This window comes from Misgurnus anguillicaudatus, unplaced genomic scaffold (assembly GCF_027580225.2).
Source record: "Misgurnus anguillicaudatus unplaced genomic scaffold, ASM2758022v2 HiC_scaffold_29, whole genome shotgun sequence".
Classification (NCBI taxonomy): Eukaryota; Metazoa; Chordata; class Actinopteri; order Cypriniformes; family Cobitidae; genus Misgurnus; species Misgurnus anguillicaudatus.
In genome coordinates this window covers 303,702-314,495 of record NW_027395279.1, presented here as the reverse complement: position 1 = coordinate 314,495, position 10,794 = coordinate 303,702, and the positions used below count along the sequence as shown (strand labels likewise).

General features: G+C 37.2%; 1 protein-coding gene across 1 annotated transcript; it reads right to left on the bottom strand.

Moving 5' to 3' along the window:
- Window positions 1-2,744: 2,744 nt before the first annotated feature.
- Window positions 2,745-10,639, bottom strand: LOC129436753 (small ubiquitin-related modifier 2). Its single transcript, XM_073865194.1, has 4 exons — window positions 10,284-10,639; window positions 8,177-8,308; window positions 5,818-5,889; window positions 2,745-3,430 (listed from the first exon to the last, which is right to left on the bottom strand). Exons 1-4 carry the CDS (start codon window positions 10,302-10,304, stop codon window positions 3,368-3,370), a joined length of 288 nt encoding a protein of 95 aa, XP_073721295.1. The 5' UTR covers window positions 10,305-10,639; the 3' UTR covers window positions 2,745-3,367.
- Window positions 10,640-10,794: the final 155 nt, after the last annotated feature.

Sequence of the window (10,794 nt, the reverse complement as noted above, 5' to 3'; positions counted from 1 at the left end):
GGATTGCGATTGGAGCGTCGGGTGTCTGTCAGTCAATAGACGTGATCGCCCTATTCTTATGGGTTTTTGTGATTTGGTTTGCTGCATAATCATTTTATATACTTTACCGTAACATATTCTGTCAAATAAATTGCTGTTTACTTGTTCTGATGAATGTCTGAATTAATTCCACAAGCTTAGAAATTAAAATATCTCCCACAATCAACATGATAGCAATGCTTTAGTCTTTAAGTAGTAAAGTGTTGTGCATTGTAGTATATTTTAGTCATTATTACACTTTGTTAAGGTATCCCAGCAGGCTTAAGGCCGACCTTCAGCGTTGAAATATGGTTGAAATAATGTCAGTTCTTGTTTTAACGTTAAAACAATGTTAATACAACAGTTAATGCTAAATTGTCGCAAAAGGTTAATTATAATACTTAAAAATCAATGTTGAAATTTGGTTGAAATAATGTCAGTTCTTGTTTCAATGCTAAATGGTCGCAAAAAAAGTTAAAGTCGCAATGAAATTAAAATGAAAAACTACAATTTGTTTTGGAATATTGTGTTTTTTGTTTTTTATACAAATGACTTATCTGTAAGTTTCATTATTATTATTATTTTAATTAACGTGCCCTCATAATTTTTATTTAAAAAAAAAAAGGAAATCCCGTCCCCTCCTCCAAATAATCTCTCTTTACTTCTGGTCATGAGGTATGGCAGGTGGGCGTGGTCCCTGAAATTTGCAGCGATTAGCAATTAGCAACATGACCCAACTTTAGTTCTCGATTGACGAAATCAAGTCCAGCCCTGACTTATTTCATTTCAGAAGGTGGTTTCACTCTGATATACGTCACCACGGGGAACATAAGACAATTGCTTCTTCAATTTCATGGCGACTTTAATAGAACGCTTAAAAATCAACGTTGAAATTTGGTTGAAATAATGTCAGTTTTTGTTTCAACGTTAAAACAATGTTTATATAACAGTTAATGCTAAATGGTCGCAAAAGGTTAATAGAATGCCTAAAAATCAACTTTGAAATATGCTTGAAATAATGTCAGTTCTTGTTTCAACGTTGATACAACGTTAATGCTAAATAATTGCAAAAAGTTTATTAAAAAATGATCACAAAAGGTTAATAGAATGCTTAAAAATCACAGTTGAAATATGGTTGAAATAATGTCAGTTTTTGTTTCAACGTTGATACAACAGTTAATGCTAGATGGTTGCAAAAGGTTAATAGAGTGCTTAAAAATCAACGTTGAAATTTGGTTGAAATAATGTCAGTTCTTGTTTCAACGTAGATTCAACAGTTAATGCTAAAAAATGATCACAAAAGGTTAATAGAATGCTTAAAAATCACAGTTGAAATATGGTTGAAATAATGTCAGTTCTTGTTTCAACGCTGATACAACAGTTAATGCAAAATGGTCGCAAAAGGTTAAAGTCGCCATGAGACGGAAGTAGCGATTGCCTTATTTTCCCCGTGGTGACGTATATCCGAATGAAACGGCTTTTGAGATGAAACAAGGAAGGGCTGGATTTGAATTTGTCCATCGAGATCTGGCTGGATAGTTTGAAGTTGGGTCGTGTTGCTAATTGCTAATCGCTGCGATCTTCTCCCGGACCCCGCCCACCTGCCATACTTATGACCGGAAGTGAAGAGAGATCGTTTTGAGGAGGGGATGAGATTTGCATTTTTGATTAAAGATTATGAGCACACACACATTTTTTTTAAATAATAAAGCTCACAGATAAGTCATTTGTTAGTAATACCACAATATTAAAAAAATATATATATAGTTTTTCATTTCAATTTCATTGCGACTTTAATATAAGAATTTTACTTAGGTTTACTATTTTATTATTCATACTATTTTATTAAGTTTACTATACTTATCACTAAGGTAACATTTTGTATTTTTAGCCATGCACTGACACAAAGTTTCAGTGGTGATACTGATAGCTTTTCACTCCATGTTTCAAATTATTATGTCATGAAATCGTAAAAGTGCAGAACATACAGTTGTCAGGATGTAATTTGTCTTGATCATTGTCAGTTTTTAAACCATTGGGCGATGTCCGATAGTCAGAAAATGCTTTTACTGCTAATTCCAATTACAGGCCGATATATGGGTGCATCCTTGGGTGCAAATTTTTGGTGAACATGCGTGACTTGTTTGAAATGAGAAACTGTAAATGTACTTTAAATTATTTATAATTATGTTAGTCATACAATTATAATTGCATGTAACCCAGATAAAGTATATAATTATAATAATGTAATTGTTATAATTATGTAGAATCAATAAAAAAATAATAATTGATTTAGTCTTGTGTTGTGTCGTGTAGTCTAATGATCTAATAATCAAGTTAAGCTTGCTGAAATAAAATAATATACAAATTCATGTATGCTTTCATCATAAATGCAAAACTGCACCCTAATAAATGAAATTACATTGTAACATGAGTATTGTGTATCCAATTATGTACATTCAATTTAAATAATGGGGTTAAACTCAATGTTTTTGGATTACGGATGTATGAGCCTTTTCTTATATTTCTCTGTATATACACATTTCGTATATATATGACTACATGCACATTTAAGCGTTTAGTAGGCGCTTTTAACCAAAGAGACATATAAAACTGAGAAAAACAATAAAATGATTCATCTTATTTTCCATTCTGAATTTCCAATAAAAAATATAAAAATAGATATTTACAATTTATATCATGTAATGACGATGAAACATTTACAGTTTGATAAAAAGAGAATATTTTATTTTAACAAGAGATTATAGACATACAGACAGATGTTTGACTCATCTAAAACACGTATTCACCCAAGTCAACACATGTTTAAGACGAGCGTCAAGCTACAATTGACCACTACAGTAACAAAAACATTTAAAAACCAATGTATCTTAACGGACAAGAACTGACGCGTCCGCTTAACGTATAACAGAAGAGAAGTTTTCTTAGAAAAAGCCTCTGTGCGTGTTCATATCTGAACCAGATGTTGGGTTCAGATACCGAACACAATCTGAACCCAAACACACAGCGTATAACCTTTGCTCTATTTTTATAGTAAAATATTTAAAGTTGGTTTATACACAGATGACATAGTGAACTGTGAAACGAGTGCTTATAAAGCTACTGACATCTTTCTCCAAAACTCTGGGCTTGACATGTCAGATGTTACAGGCAATAAACAATCTCAATGTAATAATTACTGTAGCAGGAATTCTTTATGTACAAAACAAAAGAGTAAAATATGAACTGAAACACTATACAACAGCAGTTACAGATAACCAAGATGAGAGCTTCGGGGTAACAGAGAGAGGGGGAAGAAAAGGAGGATTTGTGGTTGGTAAAGTCAGATTTAGACGAGTCCTCCCGTCTGTTGCTGGAAAACGTCAATTGTGTCTTCATCCTCCATTTCCAACTGTGGAAGAAGAACACAAGGTTATTTTTTAATCAATATCATCGCTTACAACCATCCTATTATGCAGTAGGGGTGTAACAAAACATCAATATGGATCAATCTATCAATCAAATGTCTAACGATACTAAGCACCAATGCCACGCGTAAAATATTGACACATGTTCTGGTAAAATCTCCTTATGCATTTATGACAAAGTGTGCATTTTTATTGAAAATATTGTTTGCGGCAGCAGTAAAAAAATGAAATGTGTAGAAAAAGCCGTAGACAGCCGGACAGTCTATAAATATTGATTGGGGTTGTATTGTTAAATCATAACACAAACAAATAACACAAAAACGAAACCCCGTTTCATGAAGCCTCAAAAAATTTACGAATCTTTGTTTGGAATCAGTGGTTTGAATTGTGTTTTAAACTGGCCAAATCACAAAAACGACTTCATTACGTCATAATTGTTTCGAAACGTTTCCGAAAATCCAACACTGGGAGAGTTAATCACAGATGTCACAGATGACCAGTAACAGTGTTGGGGGTAACGCATTATAGTAACGTGCATTACGTAATAATATTACTTTTCTGAAGTAACGAGTAAAGTAACGCATTACTTTTCTAAATGTAGACATTAATATTTGAGTTACTTTTTTCGTTTAATTAATTTGATTAAAAAATTAGTCACGATATGCACTCTATGCGTACACGCCTGTGTGGGAACAGTTTGAATCAAAAACTAAGATGGCAGGCCAGAGCTCGACATTTTTGTGATGAAATATGCAATTTCTGAATGCAGAACTTTTCAGTCATAAAACACCTGCAAGGCCTGAAAGAGATCAAGAAAAAGTAACGCAAAAGTAACTAAAAAGTAACGTAAGCATTATTTTCCATGAAAAGTAACTAAGTAACGTAATTAGTTACTTTTTTGGGAGTAACTTAATATTGTAATGCATTACTTTTAAAAGTAACTTTACCCAATACTGGTATCTAATATGGTAAGGTGAACTCGCGTCAGTTTTATAAAAGTTCATAAAACATTAATTCTTCAGATTTATAACACTACTACATTTTGAAAAATTTTTATAGACAGATTTAACGTCAAACATTTGCATAATTAAAAGTGTAGCTAGAGGGTCTGTTAGCTCTAAATAAAACTAAAAACACGAGAATATTTTACTTAATGGTTTAATTAAGTTAAATAATTTATTTTTCTTAAAAAATATATTTTATAAAAAGTGTAAAATGTTTGTACTTTGGTGCCATATTTAGGTGTTTTGAGCGCTTCAAAACAGTGAATTATTTTTCGTAGCAATTGGTTCAATTGATTCGAAGCTTCGTTTTTCCATCACTAGTGTAAATGGCACTTCTTCTGCAGCACATATGTTTCGGCATGAGATCGCCCTCTGGCTTTTGGATGTAGCGGCATTTCACTATAATTCATTTAAAAGCATGGCACGCAAAATTGCACGTTTTATCATCACGCCCCTAATACCGATAAATCAATCAATATACCCCTGTGTCAAATCAAAATCATATCACTAACTGTTTTTAAGGTATCAGCACACACTGTATCGCTGGCGGAGAAAATCGTTATCATATCATAAAAAGTTATAATACAGGTGTATTATAACTGTAGGGGTGCACCGATAAATGCCGATATAATAATACGTGACCGATAACTATTCTGAATTGCACAGCCGATAATATTCACAGCTATTTCGCGAACTACGGCTTTTTATCAGTAAATCCTTATCGATCTGAAATCACGGTTAGTTTGAGTCATTTATAACATGCATTTGAAAAAGCAACACTTGTCAAACATAATAATTATACGTATTTTTTATTATCATGAAAATACCTGAAAAGGTTTGAAGAACAGCAATATAAATATATGCTTTAGCCATTTTCTGGAGCTGCGTGTAATAGCAACGTGTGTATGGTTCTTCGTCTACAGCGCATATTAAGTTTCTGCACAAGAGCGCCCTCTGGTTTTGGATGTAGCGGCATTTCACCGCAATTCATTGAGAAGCATAGCAAGCATCATCGGCCGATATATCGGTGCACCCCTATATAACTGTATTCATTAATGTATGTTACAGCTATAACAAGGGCTTTACGATAAAGGAATGAGTGTTATCTTTTAAAACATCATAAAGCAGCATTCACATTTAACTTTTGTAAGGTCAAGGTACATTCAGCAGGATATAACGTAGGACAGTGCTTAATTTTAGGGATGGGTCAGGATGATTCGTTTATAAGCATAAGTACTTCTGTTCATTTTGAAATGTGTTTAAATATTTTATACAGCTAAATACTTGAACTACTCAAATGTTACTTGCATGCATCAAAGAGTGAATCAAAACAGAAAGTGAATTGTGAGAATGTTGTGATGTCATACCTGTGCGGGCGTGTCTGTTTCATTAATGGGCTGTCCATCAAACCGAAATCGAATCTGCCTCATCGTCAATCCCTGAAAAATCAAACGCAAACGTTAGTCTGAACGTCACAACGTCTCAGTCCAAAGTCACGCTGTAGAAAGATCCAGCGGCATTGCAGACGTCCCACCCTTAGACAGGAAGAATCTGTCATTCGTGCAGTTTTTAAGCTCAGATAAGACTCCAGCTCAACTCAAACCTCTCCTCTGTGTTAATTTTTCGCGCAGCAACAATTTTGACAAGGTTTTCCTGTTGTTTGAATGGAAACAACTGTAAGGCAGGGAAGTTTCCTTCCCAGTGAATGTGTGGTAGTGAACGCTGTCCTACTTCTCCTGGCGTAATTCAGAAAGCCCACAATGAGATTAACAACCGTTGCCTGTGCCAGCAAAACATGTTTCTGACCCACAAATCAGGCTGAACTTTGTGTAGTATCTGAACCTTGTGTGTATACATTGCTAATGAAGCATACAGTATATGAACATCAGTGTCATCTCTTCTCTTAGGAAATAAACCTTTAGCCGGACACTCAGGACCATTAACAGGACATAAGGGAGCGATACAGTCCGCCGACAGTAAAACTGAAGAGGAAATACATGAACACACAAAGCTTTATTGATCCGACTGAAGAGCTTTTGTGCAAATGATTGCGAGGGCATTGTGAAGTGAACAATACTCAATAGTGCTTGCTTTGTGATCTTTCAATCCATTCTGGATGTATTAGATTTAATAGCTGATCACAGTTATGCCAAAACTGCTCGCATCTGCATCCTTGAGCACAATGAAGTCATCGCTGCCTTTTTTGGCCAAATCATCATGTCGAATCAGCAATGCTGCTCGTCTGGGAATAAGATCATTCTGATTGGCTGTTCGACATAGCCGACCATATAAAAAAAGAAGTGACGAAGCAAGCAAATGACAAAGTCAAGAGGGAGTGAACAGAACGCTGATTTTATTATCTCTCATTCCAATACGTGAATATTTTATAAAGATATGGCTTTTAAGACAATACGAATCACAAATCCATCTGTGGTAAATGAGATTTTTGTGAAACTTCAGTCGCTAGCTCTTAATGTGCGTTCACACCAGACGCTAATGAAGCATTATGGAATCGCGAGTCATTTACATAAGTCAATGCAAAGACTCTATAGAAATGCTGTGGCGTGATCCCCGCAAATTACGCGACGCAAATTGATCATTTCTGCCGTTTAAAGCAACACTAAAGAGTTTTTGCTCTTTGCTCCCCCTACAGGTTGGAAGCGGAATGTCGTAAATAATTTAGCATTCTGCAGCAAACCTGGCTCTGATTGGATTGTAGGTCTGCCATAAAGCAAGTTTTTGTAGTTTTCACTCGAACTACAGGACCGTGACCCGACGGTTGGAAACTTCTTTAGTGCGGTTTTGGCCGATAGAGGGCTGCAAAGCGAATGTAAAAGTGCCGTTCACCTTGTTTTGAGTGGATGAACGACTGAACTTTTTTGGAAACGTTATTTTAAGGTAAAAAAAAACCTCTTTGGTGTTGCTTTAATGGGCATAGCGCATGATTCGCAAGAAAACAGGTAAGTAAAAAAAAAAAAGTAAACTTTGGCGGATATTCGTTCCACGTTAACCAATCAGGAGCTTGCTCTAATTGTGACGTGATTACGACGTAGCGAGCTGAGGCAGAAATACAAAATAACAATGGAGGACAAAATCATTGTTGCTGTATGTGGACACCCGGAGCTGTACGACACATCTTCGTACTTTTATAGAAACAGGAATATAAAGGATCTTTCTTGGAAGAAAGTGAGTGAGGAGGTCGGACAAACTGGTAAGTTGTAAAAACAACTCAATTTAAGTAAAGACAATACGGATATATCACAAATCTGTCTGTGGTAAATGAGATTTGTGTGAAACTTGTTTCTGTTTTGCGTTGCAGCAGTCGCTAGCTCTTATGGTGCGTTTACACACCAGACGCAAATAAATAAAAATATTTATTTTTATTTATTTACTCATTTAGCTAACGCTTTTATCCAAAGCGACTAACAAATGCTAATATATGTCAGAGGTTGCACGCCTCTAAAGCAACTGGGGGTTAAGTGTCTTGCTCAGGGACACAATGGTGTGTCACAGTGGATTCGAACCCGGGTCTCTTACACCAAAGGCGTGTATCTTATCTACTGCGCCATCACCATATATGTCCATACTGTCCATTTGGTGTTTCATTGCAACTTTGGACCCAGACACAGCCAGCAAGTGGGCCATGTAGGCCGACATCATCGTCTGCCCTACTTTGTTAGCATCAGTTGGGTGTGTCTCTACCCTGTGTGTGTGACTGTGTCTTACCTGTCTCTCACAGTAGGCCTTCATGAGCTTGCTGAGGGGTGTGTGTCTCTTGATTTTAAACTGGACCACCGACCCGTCCTGTCCTGCTACCTTCAGGTTGATGTGGTCATTGTTCTCTGTCTTTACACCCTCCTGAGAAAGCACACACACATGCAAATGTGAACACTTCTTTGTAAGAATTAAACCTCTAATAAATGTAACATGAAAGATAGGGAATGACTCCTTCAAGGTTTTTCTCAGTCATGATGCCATGGAAGCTGAGGAGCTGGAAGATGTTTCTCAAGAAGTAAATACATGAATAAATAAAAACAATTTAAAGTGTAGGAAAATGTTTCTTTTTTGTGAACTAAAGGGAAGTGTACACCAAAGCATTTAAACCCGGCTGAAACGGCAGGCGGGTGGCGACTTAAGGGGGCGTGCACACCAAAACTTTTACGCCCGCGGCCGGCGCATGTTTTCAATTGATTCCTATGGAAACTCCGCGTTTTTCAAAAAAGATTTTTTCGCGGTCTGCGCTGAGCGTCGAGAGTTGAAAGAGATTCAACTTTGGGTGAAAAGCTCAGTTCGTCAATGTCAGTTCTCACACGGCCGTCCAATCACTGTAGAGGAGGGGTGGGACAAGTATCACAACAACCAACCGGCTCACAGCTCAAGTATCACAGCTAAAAAGCGCTCAGCTTAAAAAACAGCTGGCATTCACCATCCTCCAGGAGTTTTTTTAGCTGCGTTTAAAAGTTTTGGTGTGCACAACCCCTTAGGCACTTGCTTAGGCACTTTTTTCGGCTGAGCGCTTTGGTTGCTATGATACTTCTGCTTTGTTTATCAGCCGTTAAACGATGCACCAGTTGGTTGATGTGATATTTGTCCCACCCCTCCTTCACTGTGATTGGACGGCTAAGTAAGAAGTTACATTGACGAGCTGCGTGGCGCTTCCATTGGAAACAATAAAAAAAGCTGGCGCAAACGACTTGGTGTGCATGCCTCCTAATGTGGCATTCACACCAGACACAAAAGAGGCAGCAAGCGCAAGTGATTTAAATGTTAAGTCAATGCAAAGACACCAATAGGCATCCAGGAGCATGGTATGTGCGAATTGAGCGTTGCGGCGAGAACACGCATGTTAAAAGAGTCACAGAAGCCCCTCCTATGACACGGAAATTTGCGTCATGGAAGGGGCTTCTGCGACTCCTCGGCTTTAATGCGTGAATTAAGTGAGTAAACTCAAAATGTTCAGGCGTCCTACTGGTGTTTTTAAAAAGTGCGTGTCACATGTTTTTGCCGCCTCTACCGCAGCTGGTGTGAACGCACCGTAATGCTTTAACTGACACACGAATTGAACAATTGAATCAGACTCACTCACTCACTTTGGGAATCGTAAGTGAAGTGAATCGTTATAAGTTGTTTATATGACATTTTATAATTAAAAATACAATTACACAAGTGGAACCATAACATTTTATTAATATACTTTACTTATTGTTTACGTGTTATTACAAAGTAACTTACAGTGCATTAAATGTACATTTGGGCTTATTGAGATTGAACCCATAACCTCTGCATTGTTAATGTAATGCCATTAGCTACAGGAACAACACTAACTAAAGTAGAAATAAAGTAGGGATAAAACTGAATAAAAAAGCAATAGTATTACTCAGAACATTTTGCATACTTAAAAATGTAATAATAAAACAGAAATGTGAATATTTATTTATGATGCTCAGTGTGGTGTATGAGGTTTATGATGGATGCTCACATTAACCTAAAATATAAAACCACAGGTTTCCATTACACCTCAGTAAGAAAACACTATCAGTACATGCTTGAATTGTGATAAATGTGATATTTTAGCCCTCATGTCTTGCATAATTATTTGCACTATTTGAATGCGTCTGTGTGTGTCGCGCGCGGTGTGAGCTCGCTCGCTAAGCGCGTTCACACGTCTTCTTCCGGTGTATCCAAGGCGGCAGTTACAGGATTTATCCACTACGCGTGATCTTTTTTACATTAAATATCAAACAGTACGCATCTTTACATTTTCCCCAATCCCTCACGCAATACAAACTGTAAATTATAATAAATAATCTCCAATTTTTTTAACGTTACTCACCTTTGGTTTCTCGTCGGCCATGGTTATTGTAATTGCGCTTCTCTACGCCGCCACACAAAGACACCGCGGGGACGCGCACGTCCGCGCTCCCGATTAAAAGCGAACACGACGTGCGCGGTCACGAGAGTGGCGCTCGTTCACCGCGATCTGTTGCGATTTGCTGATGCCGGTCACGGGGCAGTGTGTGACGCGGTGTGGTGAGGTCATGCGCGAGACCAGACATCGTGCATGGCGCTGCTGGAAACGGGAACGCGCATTTGTCCACAATGTCTTTTCTTCACCAAATACGTTGATTATTTCATAATAGGCATCATATATCCATTTAAATATGGCGGAGGCATCCATTACAAAGATGAACATTCAGTATTTGAACACTGATGATGATCCTGAGGGATTGTTCCTCACAATGTGGTGAAGAAGGGAAGCCATTTTGTCCCTCACAGATCAAGATCATGGGTTTCAAACCTCATCCCGCCTGACGGCTTTCATTTGCTTGTTCAGATGTGGTTTT